The 23022-nt window shown below is 42.3% G+C and overlaps 1 protein-coding gene across 12 annotated transcripts in view; it reads left to right on the top strand.

Moving 5' to 3' along the window:
• Positions 1–18969, top strand: part of LOC134633748 (calcium/calmodulin-dependent protein kinase type II subunit gamma-like) — a 41070-nt gene extending 22101 nt beyond the window's left edge. The window contains exons 12-23 of one of the 12 annotated variants that reach the window (XM_063482755.1): positions 547–589; positions 1383–1445; positions 4032–4072; positions 4819–4902; positions 6780–6824; positions 6964–7018; positions 7233–7313; positions 10894–11034; positions 13400–13475; positions 13583–13677; positions 14930–15166; positions 16333–18969. In XM_063482755.1, coding sequence (XP_063338825.1) covers positions 547–589; positions 1383–1445; positions 4032–4072; positions 4819–4902; positions 6780–6824; positions 6964–7018; positions 7233–7313; positions 10894–11034; positions 13400–13475; positions 13583–13677; positions 14930–15162 — 957 coding nt within the window. In that variant the 3' untranslated portion in view covers positions 15163–15166; positions 16333–18969. The remainder of the gene's footprint in view (positions 1–546; positions 590–1382; positions 1446–4031; positions 4073–4818; positions 4903–6779; positions 6825–6963; positions 7019–7232; positions 7314–10893; positions 11035–13399; positions 13476–13582; positions 13678–14929; positions 15167–16332) is intronic. The other 11 variants (XM_063482756.1, XM_063482760.1, XM_063482758.1 and 8 more) reach the window with 11 other exon arrangements.
• Positions 18970–23022: the final 4053 nt, after the last annotated feature.

The following is a 23022-nucleotide window of genomic DNA, read 5'->3' as shown; positions in this document are numbered from 1 at the left end:
TTGTAAATTATGCTGCTTTGAGGGGTTGATATCAACCATCGAAACTATCAGCCAAACCCTGAGATCACATGTCTGCCAAAGTCTTTGATCTTTCTAAATTGCTGCATATGAACATTTTACTTTTGAGAACCTCTGCTTTTTTTCCTCTATTGGAAACATTTTAAATGTCAACCAGCTCCAGTTACTGTAGTTTGCATTCACTGCCACTGATGCAAACTCATGCCTCAAGTATCAGCTATTTTGTTTTGCCGCATCATTTAAATTAATTTGCATAGAGGAATGTAGGGCTTTGAGATGTGAGAATGTACAGTTAAAGGTGCATCTCCCCAGACAGCATACAAGTTTGGGGTTTTTTTTTTTTGAAACATTAGGCAGAGTTTTACAGACAACATTAAGAATTCACTGCATTTAAAGAAAATGAAATGCATGCATAGCAGTTTAAAAAAAAAAAAAAAATGAATTCATGTTAAATAAAGAAAAACGCCATGCTCTCATTATACCTCCCCTCACTTCTCTCTTCTCCTTCCTCTCCTCCTCCTCCTCCAGGGAGCCATTCTCACCACCATGCTGGTGTCCAGAAACTTCTCAGGTGGGTGTGCCCTTCGCCCTCAGCCTCCCACGCAGCACATGCAGAGGGAGTGGAGGAAGGAAAGTGGATAGAGTCCTCTGCACCTTTTTTAACCCCCTCACCACACACGCACGCTCACCCACTCATTCTCAAAATAACAATGTTTTTGTGTGCGCCCAGGAGTTTGCTTGCTTACAACATTAAACTGAACTGAAACACGAAGCTCCTTTGTGATATGATAGAAATATTGTATTACTGGATTATTATGAGTGCATTATCATGTATGTTAGCAGCCTAAAATTTGATATTCTGTCATAATCTGTTCCAGATTATATGTGGGTGCCAGTTATGTCCTTGTCTGTGCTAATGTATCTCTCCCTGTGTGTATGTGTGTGCGCGCGCGTATGTGTCCCTCTTTTCTGCTGCCCATGGAGCGTGTTTGAGAGAACAAAGCCTAGACTTTAATGAGATTTTTCTTTTTTAATGTTTGGGGGCAAGTGTGGTGTTATAAAACCAGGTGACTATTAAGATTCTGTGTTTTTTATCTCAGCCTGCTGAGAGTGACTTGTTTTCGTTGAAGCCTTGTTCTCAGCCTTTAAGTAATTGGTCAGTCGATGGCTAATGATTTCAACCCTGGGCCTAGGAATCCACAGGGGTGCACGTCTTTGCTTTGGCCCGTTTGTATCAAAGTCTAAGATGCATCTGGGCTGTAGCCAGCACCCCCTGTAGCTTTCTCGGCCCATGACTGAACAGCATGAGATCGACCTGCATAATTTCCATAGCCCCTCCCAACTGTAGCATTTCTATCCAATAGTGGGCCGGCAGCATACCAACTCTGCTGCTGCCGCCTCCTCCACGGCCTCACTGGCTCAGGAAGGTACGTCCCAGAGACACGCCCATCCACTTCCTCTTTACATACACAGCTACTTTCTTTCATGGGACAGGGTTGGCCCTCATCACCATCCCCCAAATCCTGCATGCAGCCTTTGCAAGCATCCTCATCAACATACACACCCACAAGCATGCATCCCCTCACAGATTTTGCTCATTTAGGAGTATTGTGTAGCAGTCATGTAAATAAGCTTCACTTGAGTTTACTTCAGCCTGCACTAAAAAGTGCTTTTTACATTCACACATCAGCGCCATTCAATCGTGACCTCGTAACCCACATTTCATCTTCACTTAGTTATGGCGTCACTTCCAGCAAGCTCCATCCTGACCTCCAGCTGACCCCTTACGTCTCTGTGCTCGCACAGGGCGGACTGGGGCAGGGGATGAGGAGGGGCATGTATCCTGGGGGCGGGAACTCACATTGCAGGGGGCCGGCAAGAGCTGGGTTGGCGTGCTGCCATCGTCAGACCTGGGTTTGATGGGACAAAGGAAGAAAGTTGGATGTTGAGGAGCTAGAGGGGAGAATAACTGAGACGGAGGATGGGAGTGCTGACTTCAGTGCCGCTACTGTTGAAAACATCACCGTTTCTTCCCAATGAATCACTTGAGGTTAAAGGCATCCCACGTCTCAACTCCCCCTCTGAAGGTCTGTTTTAGTACTTTCAAAACAAAGTTCCCCCTTGAGACAGGAACTCCACAAGCTAACGTGGCAGCAAGTCTGCCACATTAGATGAAGGGATTGTTTTGAAAGTATTAAAATCAGATTTTCCTCTCATCCTGCCCGGTGGAGATGGGTGGTGAAGGTTGGCGATTCCAATGGTGGCTCCATGGATTGAGTACATTAGAAGCAATGTAGAGCAGACTGGATTCTCTGTCTCCCTTTTTAGAACGGAGGATCTTTTTTGCTCTGCAGTGCCTATACACTTCTCCATAGGATCTGTTTGTAGGCAGGATAAAGGTAAAATGTTTATGGGGAGATAACTTCACCTGAGACACCTAAGGGGAGGCGGGTGTTAATCCTAGGATGTGTGATTGGTGCGCTGAGATTCGGGGTGCCTGTGGTGCTTTAATTGTCAGCTAAAGCCCTCCGAATGCGGGCTCCTTCACTGAGACTGGACCAAGTTGCCTGTTTTGTAAGTTTCTGTAAATATGTGTGACATCATCACTCCAGATTGGACTCCTCATCTCTCCTCCTTTTAAATCATCCATAATCAAGATTTTTGTTTTTTATTTTCTTTTTCTTTTTCTTGGCTTTTGGCTTTTGGTCCTCTGATGATGTCACTCATCACTGCAAACCTATAACTGCTTCCTTGCACTTCTCTGTAGAGTATTTCTGAGGCAAGGCTTGGCCGTTTGCTCATGATGTTTCCTTTTAATGGCATTATAGCAGAATGTGACAGAAGTGTGAGTTTGAAGCATCTCTCTGTGTTTCTAATTCGGTTTTTGCCTTGCTGCCTTTCGCATGTGGGTGTCCTGTGTGGTTAATTCCTAGAAAATGTTCTCAGGAGACACACCTTCAGATGCTTTCTAACACATCTTTCCTTTCTCATCACCGAGCTAGAATCTTGCTCGAGTGGTGAAGCCCTCCTCCTGAGGGTCACCTTGACTTTTACCCATCTTGCCATGTTAAATTTGTGCTAGAGAGCATGTGAACGTGGTAGTCCCATGCTGTCACATTAGCACCCTGGTGACTGCTTGATAGAAGATGTAGCCAAATGAAGAGCAGATGTTTGCACTGTGAACAATCAGCTCTCCTTTCTCTAGTTTTTGAATGAAAATGAAAACTGAAAATTAAACTTTAAAAAAATATATATATATTTTTTCCTTTGGATGCTGCATGGCCAGGCCAAGGTATAAGCTGCCTATCAATGCAACAGCCAAGATTAGGGAGCATGAGTTTTCACTTGATATTGTTTGCTGCTGTAAATGCTGTGCCCCTTATCTCTCCTCTCATGTATTGAAATACTAAGCCCTCTCTTACAACCCTCCCCCCTCTTCCCTCCCCCTCTATCCCTCTCCAATTTCCTATTGGAAGGTAAGAAACTCAAGATAAGATTTTTGGAACCTGTGTGTGTTGGTAGAAAAACAAGAGAAAAGCAAGCAAGAGAGAGTTGAGAGCGTTAGACTGAGAGGAAAAGTGACTGGAGCCCTTAAAGGAAATCAATGATTTACATTAACCTAGCTCATCACCGTCAGTCCTGGCGGCAGTTTGAGTCTGGCCATCATTCTCTTTCTAGATCTGCTGGGGTCTTCCAGGCAGGAAATGGATTGAGGAAGTTTACTTTGCTCTCAGGTTTCTCTTATATCCCCAGATGGCAATGAATGGATTATGATGTGAATGGGTTTTGCAGAGTGTAGCAGCCTGTACAGCCAAGGGGCGAAAAATGCCCGAGAAATCCATTAAATGCATGTTGTGCTTTGGAAACATCTAAGCTTACTTTGTCACAGTGACTGAGGTGTTGGGGATTCATAGATGGTAACGTAGGTTAGAGGTACAAACGAACTATCATCATCAGTAAATCTTAACTTTTCTACCTGTTTCTCTCCCCTTCTATCCTCCTTTTTTCCACAGCATGCAAAAGTTTACTCAACAAGAAGTCAGATTCTGCTAAGGTAAGGTTCTCTTCATCACCTCTCTGCCCTCTTTTGTTCTGCTACATTGTGTCCTATCTCTTCTCTGTCAGCTGACCTCGATTTTCTGCCTTCTGTTCTTTTTCTGTCTTTCACAATCTTTCTTTTGCGCACTTTTCCTCCTATTATTTCAGCGAATATCTTTTGTTGTGCAGTAGTTATTATTAATTTTCAGTTTTTTGTTTTTTTTTTTGTTTTCAGGCACATTGACCTTGTTTTATATCTGCAGAGGAGTTTCTTTCTATGGCATGTTTTTAGATCCCATAATCCTGCAGTCCTTTCCACAAGTTTTTAACTTTTTTTTTTTTTTTTTAACCAACGTTTTCACTCATAATTTATAAATATTAGTTCCCTAATGCTGATTTTATTCTTTCACCTTTAGTCAGTTTCAGTCAAATGTCTGCTGCTCTGTTTCCCAGCAATCTCCATCAGCCTCTGCTGCTATTAAGCATCTCGCTCCCCACTCCTCTTTTTCTTTTCTGCCCCAGGGGTCACTCTGTGTAGTTAAGTGGGAGCGGCATAGAGAGTTAGTGAGGCAGTAAAAGGGATGATCTAGAGGCCATTCTATGGCACTCACCCTCTCATTTACCCTGTTAGCTCTCAATAGCCCGGGAGCTTCCACCAACATTAGCCCCGTTTCCTGAAAGGCGTGTTTCAATTCTAATGCATCTTTCTCTATGTGTGTGTGACGTATGTGTTCACTTTGAGTGTTTGCGTTCTCGTCCCAGCCTTCTACCAACAACAGTAAGAACAGTATAGTGAGCGCCATCAATGCCCTGAAAGACACCAACATGGCAACGAACGCACAGATGGTACAGTAGGCCGCCGCAGTGTCAGTTCCTGCCTCTTAATCCCCCCTGTCCCCTCAGTAGTTGCATAGTAACCCATTGGGCCTCATCCTCCATCATCTGCTTGTCATCCTTCATCTACCACCCAGGAGGTCTTGCTCTGTAACATCCCCTGTCCCAAAAAGCTTACCATCCGTGGTGCACGTGTGCTCCTGATTTAGGTAAAACACTTTTGGAAATTATTTAAATTTAGTTAAAAAAAAAAAAATCTAAACAGGTGCACATGTGCACCCTGTCAGCCACAGGAGCATGACCTTGTTTGCAGGACTGTGTGCAGCCTAAAGTGGCAGCTCGTAAAGCTGTCGAGACCCCGTTTGGAGACCTCCACCTGTTAATAGCCGAGTATAATTCAGTCTTATGTAATGGCCCCCATGTTTATATCTCTATATAATCCTCAATCTGCTACTTTCTTATCTTTTTCCCATCCTAACATCTTTCTTTGTCATCTACATATTTTAGCCAGCTGTTCTTTGTCATTCTAACCTCGCACCATCCATAACATCCCCATTGACATCCTCATTGTAGTGAAAAACTTGACCATTGTGCTCCAATTCAGCACTAGCATGCTGTGGTTTTGAGAAGCTTTTACTAGCATGCATTAAATTACATCTTGTAGTGTTGTGGTTGGATAACACTGTCGGGTTGGTTTGGTAGTGCTTCTCAACTGGAGGTACAGGTCCCCAAAGACACAGATATTATGTTTAAAAAAACGTCTAATAGAGAAACTGATGATCAGCTCAGAGAGCAGTTCCCCAGTTATGTAATGCATACACGGTAAAACTACACGGAGCCAATCAACCTACTGTTAACCTGCAGCAATTATCATGAAATATTACCCGTTTAACTGAGCAAAATCTGAGCAGCTTCTCATTCTCGAGGGTTTGTTATTACGTATTTTTTTTAATATTTTAAACTGAGTAATAATAGTTATTAAGCTTTTTATTTATGGATTAGCACTCAGGACTCAAAAGTACAAAACTCCTTCCATAAAGTAATTTATGCATTTATTGGATTCGGTTATATGAGCAGAATTGAAAACAAACAGAAGGACAGACTGTGTGGTGAAAGGAAAGAAGCTCCGTCCTGAAATGGGACAGAAACAGTTGCCAGATCTCATGGTACTTCTGGGTGCAGCCTCGGGCGTTGTATTTAAACTGTTCCAGTTTAAAATGGGACGTTAACTGTTTGACCCAGTGCTTGTGGGACTGTGGCCACATTTTCTTTGCTCTGTGAAGTCTCGGGTCAAGTATCAGGTGTCTGTTTTGAGGTTATTTAAAAGCTAACAGAATCTGCTTCTTTTTTTTTTTTTCAAAGTAATATTCATGATACTTTCACACATAAAACAGAAAACTGCAGCTAATGCATTTAATTCTCCTAACTGTGTTTTGTAAAACAATAACGCTGTATGCTCTCATTATTTCGTTGTAGTTCCAGTAAAATCTGATAAATGATAACAGACCAGAAATGATGAGGCTATTAATTGATTGAGTGAGCTCTCAGCAGATGATTCCCCTGTGTTTCGTCTTCTCTGAGAGCATCTCTGTGTTTAGACCAAACAAACATCTGAAGATGCATTTTAGTGTGTGACCAACGTTTGGGGAAATTACAAACTCTTTTCTGGTGTTTTATAGACGAGACATTCATTAGTTACAGCCCAAAATAAGTGTCTCCTCTCCATTGCCACGGGCACTCTTGAAAGTTTTGGATCCACCAGCTGTTGTGAAGATGTTTAAGTTTTAGCTTTTGGCTGAGGTAGAAATAAAGGGGCCCACTTTAAATCCAGTTGAGAGGCACTGTTTGAGGACAATATTTTGGACTAACTGTTTTGTTCTGTATCGCAGGAATCTCAGAGCACAGTGGTGCACAATGCTCCCGATGGCGTCAAGGTGAGATGTGTGTTTTGTTGTTTTTATTTCTGTCTGAAAGCCGACGCAGAGCATCACACGCACCTGATGGGCTCGATCCTGCCGGATCCTGGCAGCGCTTGATTTCAGCATGTGTCTGTCTCTTTCCTCTGCATCCCAGGGATCAACAGAAAGCAATGCCACCAACGACGAGGAGGAAATGAAAGGTAGGAAAGGTACTCCAGTGTTTTATTCCCTTTATCCTGTTCTCTCTTTCTGTCTCCCATTTAGTGAAGTGTGCAGGTTTTTTTTTATTTATTTATTTTTGGACTGTACTGACTGGCAGGTGTGCTGAGATACGACGCGTCTGTCACACTTTTGACTGTCTGTCGTGTGTGTGTATGTGTGTATTTATTGTGTGTCTGGCTGCGTTTTGTATGTGTGTTCTAGCGGACAGTACGGCGCTGAGTCAGAGCAGCGCCACAGAGGAGATGCCCCCACTTCTGCCCTCACCTCAAAGCTCACCTGCCAGTAAGTTTATCCATGGCAACCGGAAAGCTATACGGTCGCCTCTGGCCAGGACATAACACCCCCCACACCCCAACCCCACCACCACCTGCCCCCCCCCTCACTCCCACCCTGGCTTTCTGTAGTCACCGGCAATAACGTCTTACATCTCTGAGCCCCCACCCTCACTCTGATCCACCAAGCTTTTTTTCTTTTAGGGTTCCCACTGGTTTTAGATTTTTGAAATGATTCACCTTTATGTTTGGCTTTTACAAATTTCTGTAGGTTAATTCCAGTTTATTGCATTTTTGATCTTAGTTTGGTAGTTTTAGCATAACAACACCATTTGGCCATCTTGTAGCAACGGCTTTCCAATTAATGCTGTGTAACACGTAGTGGTGCAACGGATCACGGTTGATCCATAATCCACGGTTCGGGGCGCACGTGATCCGAAGATTCGAAAAAGGAGGAAAAAAAGTATGTGTATGGTGCGCGTGGTCAGTCTGTCAAGCGATGGTTATGGCCAGCGCTAGCGGTCCAAGTGGAGGAGCAGAGGAGTTTGCGGCATTTAAGCTTTAGCCCGGCATTTTACCGGGCTAAAGCTATTACAAAAGCTACTGGGGTGTTTAGCTGCAGACGGGAGGCCGTATATCCTTGTGCAAAACTAGGGGTTTAAACTATGATGAACGCGCTTGAGCCACGCTATGATATCCCGTTGCGTGTCCACTTCAGTGACAAGATCGTACCCAGGCATGTATGAGCAGGAAAAGTTTAAAGTTATGGCTGAATTGTCCCAGGCATCTTCTGTTGCCCAACTACAAATGGGTGGACCTCCAGGTCAACGGAAAGCTACGTGACCGTGACCGCTCATTATATCACAGCGGAGTGGCAGACACAAAGCCCTGTACTGCCCTATATTGCATCTTAATTTGTTTTTATATAATTCCGTGGAATAAGTCTTGAGTTGAATGTTTTTAATAGGCAAAAAATACTTAAATAAGTTAATAAGTAAATGTTAAAATTGTCTTTTTTTCTTTTTTTTGCTGATCCGAAAATTGATCCGATCCGTGACTTAAAACCGTGATCCGATCGGAACCGTGACATTTTTGATCCGTTGCACCACTAGTAACACGGCTTAAATAATCAGTTTTTTAACAGGATCATGGGGACACGACAGCACTACCTTGCTCTGAACCTATTATTTTCAGTAGCATTTGCTGCACATTGACAAATGACAGATTCCAGTTGAAACAAGTCATTGAATTAAATGACAGAAATCTTTATTTCCCCAGTAGGAAAACTATTTCTTGGACTCAGGTTTCCATTCAGACGTTTCAGTATTCAGATAATTAATTAATATTTCATTCACCGCACCCACAAATACACAAAAAAACATTTTTCTGTGACGTTTGCACAGTTGATTACTATAATCATTATCTTGACACAAAAAGGTGAGTGATGGTAGCATGTACTTTGCAAAAGTCTAGAGCCACGATTCATTTCTTTATATTTTGTTAGGAGAATGGTACACAGGTGCAGCGATGCATTGAAACGTGCAAACATGCATAGAAACACAGTACATAATAAGCTTGAAAGTCGATATTTGGTATGAGCGCCTTTATTCTTCAACATATCCTGAACTCTTAGGTAAGCTTTCTTGTCATTTAAGTAGTCTTCAGTGATGGCTCCCCAGGCTTCTTGAAGGACAAAGCTCTTCTTTGGATGGTTGCTGCCTTTTACTCTACTCTGTCAAGATGATCCCAAACTGCTTCAATAATTTTAAAAACAGTAAACAGGCAGATTTTAAGTGCTTCAAGCGAAGTCTTCTGACTGTGACCACACGATCAGCATCATGTTCTCTTCGAAAACCACCAAATCACTAAGTCACTGCTTTACATCTTGGGTAATCGGTCAGTTGTGCTTTTGGCCTATTTGATTTCACCTCAACAGTGCCACTGCATTTCCAGATATGAGCAGTTAGTTTATACGCAGTCTTATTGAAACTAGGTTGTAATAAACTGGAATAATCTTTTAGCAGTTATGACAAACATGCTGTTTGTTTGGTTTTTTTAAGCACACTGACTGCTGACACACTTCCTGCTCTCCATTCTTGCTCGCTGTGTGAGAGCAAGGCAACACAGATCTTGTGTAACTTCTTCTAATGGACACTTTAAGGGGAACCTGTTATGCTTCTTTAACACCATCTTGTTTTTAATGCTTTGACTCTACTAAAGTTGTTTTGTGTGATCAGTAGTTCATTTCAACCCCCCTTCTTTACGCTAACTTCTTTCTGATTGGCTGCCCCTTGCAAACAGAAGGTTTTGAACAGCGGACGGTGGGGACGGGTGCCTCAGACGACCGTTTTAATTATGTTTTTGATATCATCTAGAACCAAGAGTAGAAAAAAACGTATTATTTATTCTGGCTATATGACACTTTGTTTAACATGAGCATCCACTATTGTAACAGACAGAAAACAAGGAAAAGTATAACGGGTCCCCTTTAACGTCACTTTGCTCTGATCAAACTTTTAAAAAATAACAGACCCTGTCTTATGTTTCTTTTCTCCTCATGTTAACTCTTGTACAGGTGTTCGACCTAATTGTGGAAAGTCATTTCAAAAACACAGATTTTTATTTTTATTTTCATCGGGGCCACTGTGGGAACCCTGAAACCTGTGTGTGCTTGTGCGTGTGTGTGTGTGTGTGTGTGTGTGTGTGTTTGTGTTTGTTTTTTGGTGATGGCTACATCTATCCCCTTGTCCTCCTAATGTGACAGCTCCATCTGGAGGAAGTCTTGCTTACCTTGCAGCTGATCGTCCTAAAGTAGTCGCCCAGTCTCACAGACCTTGCAGCCTGTCTGACTTTGCCTGCACGCCATAGAGCGTCATGTCCTCACACTTTCTCAGTCTTCCTGTACTCTTTTTGTGTGTGTGTATTTTCATCTTCTAATTTCTTTTCCATTTCTCTTAATACACCATTCTTCACCAATCAAACTTTCTCTATCATCTTTACACTAGTCTGTTGACCTCTTGTCTTCATCCTCCTGCTCTTGCAAGGCAAACTTGCACTAAAGTACAATCTAATCTCTCCCCCTCTCCCTTCCTCCTCCTCCTCTTCTAACTTCTTTCCTGTGTGCATTTTCCACTCTTGCCTTCCTTCCTGAACATGCTAAGTTTCCCCACAGGCATAACTTGAGCAAATAACAAACAATGGCTTCGATCGTCTCTTTGCTCAGTGCTCCAGTTCATCAGAGGAGGCTTAATGTTAATGTGTATGAGCGTTAAGAGTAGAGTAGATGTGAGCAGAGCAGGCATTTAACTGACTTCCACATCGCACAGCATCACGATCAGAGCGGCACTGATCTGGCTTCCAGCTACCACCCCGTCCTCATGTCACCCATCTGCATGTCTGTCATAAACGCAGTGTTAGCTGTTTCTTTCTTATTCTACCAAATGTACTAACCCACATCACCTTCATCAACTTTTTTTTTTCCCTGCATGAGCTGTGTGCGCGCGTTATGTGTAAATGATCATATTTCTGTCATTTTTGTCTGTTGTCCATCTACATGTTTTTGTTTGTTGACCACCCCTTGTGTGTTTCAGTTCCACCGCATGACGTAAAGCGCATTGCATGGAACAGCACAGGCAACAGCTCCTGCCCCGAGTCTGAACTCTCACAGTCATCCATACCTGCTGCTCCACTAGGGAGCAACACTGTCGCTGCTAAAAGCAACACTAAGCAGAGTAAGAACACATCCGCACTGACTAACTCAGTTTTCCCTGCCATCGCCTCACTGTTACCTGCTGCTCGCTAAAACTCTGCATTCCTCGAGTGTGTTAGTGGTTTTTTTGAGTATTTTTTTTTTTTAAAAAGCTGGTTCTAAATAAGTCGTCTGGTCGCCAGTTTTGCTTCTTTACAGTTGACTTGTCTTGATTTAAGTACCATGTTGAAGTAGTGAAGGCCGATGAGCTTAAACACCTGGGTCAAAAATCCGAAGTAAAGCCTGATTTGCAACAAAACAATGACAGCAAGAGTAAAAGAGAAGATTTCCAAAGTTGATAGTGAGACCTGCTATAATGTGTGGCTTGGAGAGGGTGACACTAACAAAAAGAGAGGAGGCAGAGCTGAAGATGCTAAGATTTTCATTGCGAGTGACTAGAATGGACAAGATTAGAAATGAGGACGTCAGAGGGACTGAGCTGTTTGGAAATGAAGTTAGAGAGGCAAGCCTGAAATGGATTGGACATGTGCAGAAGAGTGATGGTGGATATATATTGGAGAATGGATGGAGCTGCCAGGAAGAAGGTAAAGAGGAAGCTGCAGGGGAGTTTCATGGATGTAGTGAAGGAATACATGCAGAGAGCTGGTTTAACTTTTAACCATAGTGTGAGATGGAGGCAGTTAATCTGCTGTGGCGACGCCTAAAGGGAGCAGCTGAAAGAAAGAGGTTATTCTGGTTTTGTTGCCCTTCTGAGTATTTCAGGCAGCCAGATGGTGTGTGTGATTAAAGGTGTGTTCATGCCTTATTATTGAAGTAATGATACAACTTGTCAGGTGGAAAAAAAATTACGTTAATGTCCCCTTAATTCAGTGAATCGCGTCAGAAAGCTGTCTTTAACGTCACATGCATAGAAACATGCCAGATCATTTACACCAGTAGTAGATGGCAAGAACTTTTATAGCAAATTGTATTATTAAACTACAATTTCTTAGTAATAATCTCTGAAATCGTAATAGGCAGCCATTAGATATGGCAGTGATTTTCAAATTATGTGGGTGCACCATAGATGAGGAGAAAAACATGGAAAATGAATAAGATGAATGAATATGATTTTATTTTTCACAGCAAAAATAAATGTGAATTTCCCGAGTGTCTGTCGTGCTGATCTTTATTTCACTTTTTACATCATTAGTAACAGAAATTGTGGTTTTTGAGGTGTGAACTTTTTTTTTCTCCTAAAGTGGGGCATGCGACAAAGTTTTTATGAACTACTAACATAAAATGACCTAGATAATACTGTAATACTGAAGAGTAGCAGTAATCCTGACAATGCAAGTGAAAGGATGTTTAGCGATTATTTACTGGAAACCATTGATATTTGTTGTTTAAGTGCTCTGAGTAATGAAATAAAACATCTTTGGAGCATCTGTATTGTTTCTGCTTTTCATCTTAAAAGTAGAAGGAACAACTTAACAACTACACGAGTCAAGATAAGCTGTAGCGCTCATGCTGATTTTAATAACCAAGCATGTCATCTGACCCATCAGTGTGGTTCACTGATGTGTTTAGAAATCAGTAGAGCTCTTAAGGCACAGAATAAAATGCAGTGCTCTCGATTTATTGCCGGTTTTAGTGTTTTTTATAGAATTTGTTGACTAGAAGAAAATATCGCTTGATTGATTTTGTGGAGAGGAGGGTTGTACCACGTGTAATCTCTTCATTTGGTTTTACGGTTACTTTAAAAGTGTGAGAGGCACTTTACACTGAATAACAACTAGCATAAATAAATGGTAAACTTGTAGGTTATGGCTTGTTTGGTGTGGACCAGTTTCTTTCATATAAAGAAACCTGGGTGTGAAAGGGGGTTTCAGAAAGAGGAAAGGGATTGAAGTTGATCAGACTGTTACTGTTAATCAGTTCATGGAATAGCTGAGGGAATAAAACCGTCAAAGTCTGGCAAGTTTGCTCACTTGTGCATCTCAACAGTTGGTCATAGCAGGAGAAAGCTAAGTGGGCCTCGAGTGAGGAAGGCTGTGATCTCTACTAGCAGAGTTGTTGCTTCTGTTTGGTTGGCAGTGTGTGCTCACAGCGGAGAGTCGTGTTCAGTCAGTTGTTGTGTCGTAGCAAAGGCGAGAAGCTGAGCGAGAGACAGTGATGGGGGTCGAGCTCCGGTGACGAGGCAGCTTTTGGATCCGGGCGACCAGGTTAAAGAGGGGACTCGAGCCGTAGCCGCAGAGGAAGAGCGCGTGAAGGAAGGCAGGAGCTGAAGCGACGAGACAAAATGTCATTGTGCAGAAACCCACCACACTGTTATTGTCTCACCTTCCAACTGGCATCTCACCAGCTGCCATCTGTTTGCCTCTTTCTGTCTCTTGTTCTGTCTGCAGCTCGTAAACAGGAGATCATCAAGATTACGGAGCAGCTGATTGAAGCAATCAACAATGGAGATTTTGATGCCTACACGTGAGTACAACTGTGTGTAAAAGTGAAAAGCAGCAGATGCTTTCTGTGAGTGGAAACGAGTGCAATTTGGTAACAGGCTCATCTTGTTTTTGTTTTTTTATGTTCAGGAGGATTTGTGATCCTGGACTCACCTCTTTTGAACCCGAGGCTCTGGGAAACCTGGTGGAGGGAATGGACTTTCACAAATTCTACTTTGAAAACTGTGAGTCTTCTTCTTTACTTGCATAATATACCGTTTATTTTAAGCGGTTTGAAATACCAGGCAAGTTAGGAAATAGCAAGAATAGTTGGCAGTGTGGATAAACTCCACTATTGGACTATTTATAACTGCAACTTATCATTATTTCATTATTTAAAGAAAATATGCTCAACGCATACAGCTTTGGTTGCCCCTTCAAATTGGTTGTAAACCCAGTTATGTCCAATAAATTAAAAAAAAAAAAAGTTAAAAAAAAAAAAAAAAGGAAAAGATTCCTGATTTAGCCAGGAAAATGTAACCGTGATGATGGTACACATCCAGTCCCTCATTTTTCTGTCAATCCACAGCCTGAACTAGTGTTCAGCCCTTAGTTAAGACGAATATCTGTCAAAAATGGTTGTGATTATTAAAATCTTTATTTTAGGGATTTAAATATAAAAATAAATAAAAGTGCATAAAAAAAAGAACAATGATCTCAAGAATTCAAAGCTACGACAACTCTTGTAGTATTACTTGACCAACACGTTTCAGCCTTTTTTTTAATCAAGCAAACAAACAAATAACAGAAGAATGCACTATACAGTATTAGTATCAGGCATTAAAGCATGTAGTGAGGTACACTGTAGGCTCCTACAGGTAAAGCTGGCATGTCTGCTAACTGCACAGTTTATGGGACGAGATGTTCTTCCAGTAATAGCTGAATTGTTCCCAGTGAATGTCAAAGAGTCAAAGAGTATTTTTGCTTGGCCGTCAGTGTGAGTTAATCCTGTGGTGTCTCTGTATCCAGTGAGGACTGTGATCCATAGACTGTAAGTGAAATATGAACACAGCCACACTGAAATCATGTATGCATGAGAAGGTGAAGGGCTAAGCTTTGTTAGCATGGTGCATTCATGGACTGTTGCATCACATCAACACAGAAAACTGTGACATACACGTAAATGGCATACTGTAACATAAAAGACTCAATCGAGAGGTCCACCTCAGTGACTTGAATAGTTTCAGTGAGCCAAGCCCTTAATATTTACAGTTTACGTCCTAATAAATACTAATGGGTGATTTCACTGTTTACATTAAAAAATGAAGGGGAAATCAGCTATACACACCAATTTATGCCAGGCTTAAATATGGTTGTTTCACCTTTTAACGTGAGGAAACTTCAGGTACGACCCGATTATGGATTGAAGGAACTGCAGCTCATTTGTCATGCTTGGAGGTCGCTGCTGACCATGGACATTTCTTCCACTTTGTGCAGTGTTGAGCAAAAACAGCAAGCCCGTGCATACCACCCTGCTCAACCCACACGTGCACCTGATCGGCGAGGACGCCGCGTGCATCGCCTACATCCGGCTCACACAGTTCGTGGATTCCACCGGCCGCCCCCGTTCCAGCCAATCAGAGGAGACCAGAGTGTGGCATCGCCGCGATGGCAAGTGGCTTAACGTCCACTTCCACTGCTCGGGAGCGCCTGCTGCACCACTACAGTGATCAGGTACACATCCTTACTCCTCACAAGAGTTTTTTTGGTTTCTGCTTTACTGGGTTAAACATGATCGGTTACAGAAAAGTCTAAATAGTCCACGAGAGACAGTTTTAAATATTTAAATTTTTTATTTTTAAATATTTTTAATAATGTTGAGACATCCCAGTAGCCACATCCAGCTGGGAATCTGTGCTGCAGGCAGACCAAAAATGCCCCCTAAAACTACCCCTGGACCCTTGATCATTTTAATCTTGTCGTTTTTTTTCCCTAATGTGACTTTATTTAGTGTATCTGATATCACCAGGTTGGTGTTGTTTCCTCAACTTCAAATTAATGGTGCTTCATGGACTATTTCAACTGGCTTAAATAAGGCTTGGTTTGGTGTCATGGGATGGAAGGAAAGGAGAAAAGGTTAGAAGGGAAGGAAAGAAGGAAAACTGGTAGGGATGAAAGATGAAAAGAAGGTAGAAATGAAGTTTTGGGAAGAATTGGGAAGGAAGATAGGAAAAAAGGAAGTGATGATGATGGAAGGACTTGTTGGACTATTATTCAATTTTTTATTTATTTATTTTTTTTAATCGTCAACCGTTATCTGTGGCCGTTTTCCTGCCCATCTGTGGACAAACTCTTGAGATCAAGAATCTGGCCACAGATGGGCAGTGACAGGAAAAGCTGAAACTCCTGGAGAAAACTAGCATAAACTAGCACAAGCCTCCAGTCTAACTCCACGCTAAAGGGCCCTACCAAGGTCCAAACACAGGACTGTCTGCTGTGAGGCAACAGTGATAACTGCTGCGCCACCAAAATGGCAAATCTGATCAAATTTAAGCAAAAAGAAGAGAAATCTGGGTTAGATTTAGGCGAAGATGGTTTCCAGTAAATCAGATGCTTTGACAGGAGTAAGAACTTAAATTAAAGAAAAGCCTTTCTGGCAGAAAGCCTTGAAGACACACCTGCCATCCCTAGGTTGCAAAAATGTGATTGGTTCATTTCAGTGATGGTCCTGGAGCAGCACTGACTGTGATGCTGTAAGAAAAACACCAACACAAACTTAGTGAAACGACAAAAATAAGAACCAGCAATAAACTCAAACTATTCTTGGAACTGTTTACATTCTGATGATTCCAGCTGTGGTACCAACCTCTCCTCTCCTCTCCTCTCCTCTCCTCTCCCAGTGGTCCTGAGCCTCCAGTCTACTGGAGTGTGTGTTTTGGGGGGCAGTGTTTTTTCAGCGAGCGTGTTTAAGAGGTCCGTCCTCTGCGTGGATTGGCTAGTGCCAGGAGCCCGGCCGGGCGAGATCGCATCCCTCTCCACGATACCAACCAATCCTGTCCCTCCTTTGACCTGCTGGGGGCTGGCTGAACACAAGACTCCGCCCCCATGGGATGATGCATGCATCTGGCGCCTGATTGGAGGGCGCGTCTTTGCCCTCTGTCCCTCCCCTGGCAGCCATCTTTTTTCTGCCCGCGCGAGATGAGACGTCCTGGGGGAGCAGAGGATTTACAGTTGAACTTGTGACAGTTTATGAGTATGAGTTATGAATATACTGTGTAAATTATGACTAGATGTACCAGAAAAACCACCAAAACCCAACCAAGCATTTATATTCACTATCTAATAACGGAGGAACAGGGAGGAGTGTCAAGTTAGCAGCTGAGATTTTGGTCACATTAGGGATTACTGGGTAGAAACTGCTCACTACCTGGACTGTTGCTGTTAAGATGTAGGGAGATCTTTAGTTTATGTTATTTCCCCCACTGAATTAAAGAGGGAAAAACAAATCAGGTTGGCTCAGTCAGACAGTCGATGACCAGAGAAACTTGATATCAAAAACATGACGCACCAAAGTGTAGAACTTTAGGCTTTTTACGTGTTTGTGTGCTTGTTTTATTATTATTTTGTTTGTTTGTTTGTTTTTTCGCCAGAACGGAAACTGTGTTATTGTGGGGGTGGGAATGTGGGCTGGGAATGTCTGAATCGGGGGGGGGTGTATGTGTTCTGTTGCAGTTTTAGCGTCCTGATCCCTTTTGCGTTCCTGTGAATAACCGGAGCCTTTTCGCTTCATTATGTTTTCTGGCTCCTTTTTAAAGCAGCTGAGTTTTTGTTGTTTTTTGGTTTTTAAAAATGAGGGATTTTTATTGTGCAAATTTAAAGCTAACCTTAGCTGCTAGCAGGTTCTGTTGTGTCTATATGCAGTGGATGGAGAGAGTGGGCTGCTGCTGCCGCCTCTCCCTCATTAATCCCTTCCCGCCTCTCTTCTCTCTTTTAACCACTTTCTTTTTTAACCTTCCCTCCCACGCTGTTTCTCTGCTTTCTGCAAGGCCCTGGTTTGTTTATGATCACTGTGTAAATACAGTGTATGTATAGATATATGTAGAAAAGTGTAATATATGTACATGTATCTAAGAGACACTCATCCTGTGCACTTGGGCAGTGGGAATCACCCCATGACCTCTGTGACCTCCCCGAGTAGATTAGGAGCAACATTTGTTGTTGGGTTTTTTTTTCCCCTGTAATTTAAATTCTCCAACCGATCACGACAAACATGAATACACACGCTTGTGTAGGCTACCAGCTTTAGATCCATGGCCGTACGACTGTTTTTTGTTTGGGGTTTTTTTGGGGGGTTTTTTTGTTGTTTTTTTGAGACGGGGAATAAAAATAAAAGAAATAACCGGTTGAAAAGTAGTTTGAGCACCCCTCCCCCTAAATTCAGCCTAATAGATGCATATTTAGATATGAAGACCTTCATAATAGTGTCCTTAGTCCTGATCCCACAATGCTGTGAGCCATCTTTTCATATCATATTATGCACACGCGCACGCCTGGTGGTGTTTTTAAGCTGTGTAACATATCCACACCGCTGCTGCAACCATCGGCGCCGCCCTCGCCGTGCTGCTTAATCGTCTCCATCCATGTGCGACAGTTGTATCCGAAACCGTCCCCGCCCCCTAACCTGCAAGGTGTCCGCCTCCCCCTCCCTCTGTGTTCAGACTCTGCTCTTGAGATGTTTATTTGTACCTCTCTCTCTCTCTCTCTCTCTCTCTCTCTGTTGTTTCCGTGTTACTGGTTTGAGTTCTTTCGTTGTTGTTGCTGTTAACTTTGTCGTTTTGGTAATTTGCCGATCTGCCAAGCTGGAGTTCTGCACTGTCCCTCGCACACAGGAATTTTTAAAAAAAAAAGGGAAAAGAGGGAAGCAGTAAAGACAAAATGAAATGATAGATATTGATCAGGACTAAATTATTTATTTATCTAATCTACCCTTGGTGGTTTTAAATCGTGCCTGCTCAGTCGGGAGGAGTTTTGAGAAAGTTCTGGTGTGGGCGTGCAGGTTTTTGGGACCTACACATGTCACGAAGCAGAGCGGGAAGACCTAGTTATATGCATGTTTCAGTTACACATTTCTACCATGTACCTACCTGAATACGGATGGAGCTAGTGTTAATATATGATATTTGCATCTTTTGAAATATGAATTTCCTCCATCCAGAATGTTTAATAGGTGACATGAAAAATATTTGAAAAAAAAGCAAAATTTAAAGAAAAAAAAATAGATTCAGGAGCCGTAGCTTGGTATGAGGCCCTCGATGTTTTCCCTGCGTTGTAATGATATAATATTGGGCTGCGCTTTCTCCCCAGCCTTCACATGGATGCTGGAGTTTTTTTGCATGATCATGATGTACAATGAAATACAACCATGAATTGACGACTATCAAGTGTTTGTCTGAGTGTTAGTTGGTCTTCATCATAGCTTTGTTATTCTTCGAACTTGGATCTTGAAAGTATTTAATAAAAATACTATTTCAGCACTGGTTTGTCTTCAGAGTCATTTATTGTCGCGAGGATTGTCACAGAGTGCTTCAACACAAGCCGATGTCAATATGATGCACTCATGATGCACTCATCTGTCATCAGTACAGTTGGATTCCTGTCCTTTGTGGCAAACATTCCTCTTAGATTTTGGTCCATCTTGACATGACAGCATCACACAGCTGCTGCACATCCATGACGATTCTGGTGACTGGAGGCTTTTTGAGTACAGTGAACTCGCTGTCATGTTCAAGAAGTCAATTTGAGATGATCAAAGCTTTCTGACATGACATGTTATCCTGCTGGAAGCAGCCATCAGAAGAAGGCAACACTGAGGTCAAAGGGATGGACGTGGGGTATTCTTCGGTATTTAAACAATGCTTCATTGGTATTAAAGCCCCCAAAAGTGTGCTAAACAGTGCACACTACACCAACACCAGCCTGAACTATAAGTACAAATTAGGATGGATCCAATTTTTACACCAAATTCTGACCCTACCATTCAAGTATTACAGCCGAAGAGACTTTTCAGACCACACAGATCAGTCTTCTGTTGCCCAATTTTGGCAATTCAGTGCAACTTGTAGCCTCAGCTTCCTGTTTTGTTTTAGCTGACACGACTGGCAGCCGGTGTGATCTTTGCTGCTGTAGCCCATGTGCTTTAATAAACGTTTGATGTGTTGTACGTCCAGAGACACTCCTCTGCGTACCTTGGTTGGAATGAGTGGTTTGTGTCTAATCTGGCCATTCTCCTCTGAGATCAACAGGCGTTTTCACCAAGAGAGTTGCCACACACTGAATAGTTTCTTTTTTAATCAGACTGTTATTTGTAAACCTAAAGATGGTTGTGTGGGGAAAATCACAGAAAAGCAGATCAGGGTGGACCACTTAAATCCTTTCTTTTCCTTTCTGATGGTCAGTTTGGACTTCAGCAGGTTGTCTTGACCAGGTGTAATGTGCTAAAATGCATTGGTTTGCATTGGCCCCAGTGGGTCCCGGAGGATAATAATACTACAGTGCTGACCTGTTTTTCATTCAATTCAACTTAGATTCTTTTTTGTTGCTATTTTTTTTTAACTTCGTGAAAGCCACTGTCATATGAAAACATTTTTGTCCTTTTTCTTAAAAAGAAAAAAAATCTTAGCAGAAAGGTATCCATCGCTTGCACTCCATCCATTCCCAGACAGAGGAACCTGCCAAAAACCCTTTGTGTTTACCCAGTGTGCTTTCTGTCACCATGGTCGCTCATACTTGTCCTGAAATCACCAAATTTGGCGCTAATAGAGATGTAACACACTTTGCAGATTATGTAACACTGCAACATTGATTAGTTATGCTGAAAATCTCTGCTCCCATACTCGCTTTTGGGGAATTTTAGGAAGGATACTAGTTTGTCCCAGGCGATGTTAGAGGAGACACTGGCTTGCTGCAGGAGGAAGATTTTGATTAGAGCAGAGTTAAACAAACTGGCAGTAGGTTGTGTGTCACTGGTTGGCAGGATGCACTGAGCAACAACAGCTGGCATAATATTTGCCCTCTGAACAGGACTGTCATCGCATCACGAATTCAGATTAAGCCCCGAGTAACACTGCAAAGCCTGCAGGCCATTAACATACATACAGACTAAAGCAATCGCTGCTCAGTTGCTCGTGCATCTTCCCTTCTCACCACTTCAGCCTTTACCATTTTCCAGTGGTCTTATTTGAGCCGAACACTGAAGTGTTGAGTAATGCTTCAGCTTCATTTAAAAAGGTTTTGTGCTGTTATTTATGATGGTCCCGGTTATTTTAAGGGTCTGGCTTGTGTGTGTGTGAATCTGGGATGTAGGACAGCTCCCCCTGGTTCCTTTGCTTTCTGTGTGATTAATGAGAAGAGCTCTGCAGTTGGTTAACTTCCACACTTATACTTACTTTATCAAAGACACAGAAAGGGAGGAACTCTGGAGGGAATGTGTCTTGTTAGCTCTCTCTGACCTCTGACTTTTTAGTGCCAATGAAATTAGGAGAAAAGCCAGAACAAGTCTCCTGAATGTAAATTACTTTTGACTTTGCTGAGGTCTTAAAGGACTTTTCCCCGTCTTTCATTCTTTCATCTCAGAGTTTGTAAAAGTCTTTTCAATCATGCTCAGCTTTTGTGGCAAGGTGATCCTGGAAAATGCTTGTAACTACTTAAAAAACATCATATAAAATCACACATTTTCCACCAAGGCGTGCCGGTATCCAGTCCACAAACCCGCTCCACCCATTTCGGTTGTTGTCAGCCTCGCACAAACAAAATCCCTCAGCCTAAGGTGGTAACCACCGATGTCACTACCACTAGAAACTCACCAGTGACTCATAGATACAGCCCACAGATTCTATCCACTGTGAGTTTATTTGGTTAGTTTACAAAACTGGAAACGTTTTAAAATATAAGTTTTAAAAATAATGGTGAGAAAAGAGCAAATGTCCCAGCTTTCAACATCAAGTGTCCAGGTGAAATATGTGTGCTCACTGACAGCTGCAAGTCCCAAAAGTCAGCACATCAAAAAGTTCAAAATGCTTTTAAAGTCCATCGATGTTTTGTGCCCAAAATCCAGCCATCTTATAACACCTCGGAGCATTTACTGGGGACAGTTACAGGGACATAAAAACTGAAATTTGACAAAAACCACTTAAAAGGTTTGCTGACTTCACCCCAAAATAATGTTTTTAAACTCTTTTTAACCCCTAAAAGTTAAACTTGTACCACTGTCTTTGCTGTTGCAGAGTTCTCTTTTAGATTTCAGTGTCTCTGGCAGTAGAAAAAGCAAAGTTTCAAAGGCTATCACAGGAAACAGCACAGCTAAGAGGGGGGAGGGGGGGGGTGTTGTATGTGTGTTAGAATAAATTCGGTATCTTAACACTTTTCACTCCAGATCTTTTGTCTCATAAAGCTTTTACAAAAGTCCTTGAAGCCCAAAAACTGTTAACAACGCATCAGACCATTTCATCATGCAACCATGAGCATCAGCATTGCAGTTTATTTTGCGTTATTCCTGCACACAGCACCCCGATACTGTATATCTTCTCAGGTGTTTATTCTTGTGTAGATGAGCCACACCACAATGTAAGTCTACTAAAACATAAAGTGTTTGAACATCTGAACATATTACCTTAAGTCTGACAGGACTGAAATGCCCACTTTTGAACCTTAATCCTGTTAATGTGTACAATACATATCTTGATATTAAGTTTTTACAAGGATTATAGCCATAGGATCTGTGCTACAGGGTAAATATGGGTTGAGTTCTTCATTCAAAGTCTAGAATGAGTGCAAACACGCTCCGTCCTGCTAAGCAAGTCCAGAAGAGGGCTGCGATTCTTGTGCAACCTGTGGTCCACAGTGACCTTAAGATTGCACAGCATGTCTTTCTCTTCAGGCCTTCAACCCTGTGGAGGCTCCAGGTGACTCTCATACAAAGATGTCAGGCGTTCAAGGAGAAATTCTGTAAAAGTGCAGCTCTCGCAGGCTTCACCTCCATCCACTGTGGCAGGTTTGTCTGTGCTTCTTTCTTTTATTCCTTTAAACTGATCCGAGACCTGCTTGCAGTTTGCAAACTAGCAGTGGTCATTATTGTCCCAGCAGGCCTCACAGAAGTTGAGGAAACATTGCAACAGACATGGGCTCAGTGAAGACCTCAGAGGTTGAGCACTGAAACTGTTCTTCACACCAGAGACTGCTGCAGGAAGCCATGGCGGCAAGCTTACGTAAACCACAATGTTACTTCCTGGAAAACAATATCAGCTTTTGTTTTTCATCTCCGAGCTCGTGTTTTCTTTGCCCTGATACTCAAACACACTGAATAAGCCAGATTAACTTGGCTCTAATCTTTCAGTTAAAGGTGAACTAACATATTATCTTGTATCCTACCGAAGGCCCACATAACACTGGCTCGCACAGATGCATCCACTCACCTGAGGGTATGAATGCAGCCCATACACGTGCTCTGCAAGCTTAAATTAGAAAATGACACAGCAATTATCCGTGTGCACGCACCACTGTGTGCTGTTTCTCTATAGCTCATCATTATCTGT

This window comes from Pelmatolapia mariae, linkage group LG8 (assembly GCF_036321145.2).
Source record: "Pelmatolapia mariae isolate MD_Pm_ZW linkage group LG8, Pm_UMD_F_2, whole genome shotgun sequence".
Taxonomy (NCBI): domain Eukaryota; kingdom Metazoa; phylum Chordata; class Actinopteri; order Cichliformes; family Cichlidae; genus Pelmatolapia; species Pelmatolapia mariae.
Note: the sequence above shows the minus strand (reverse complement) of the source record. Positions and strands in the feature narration are given on the sequence as shown.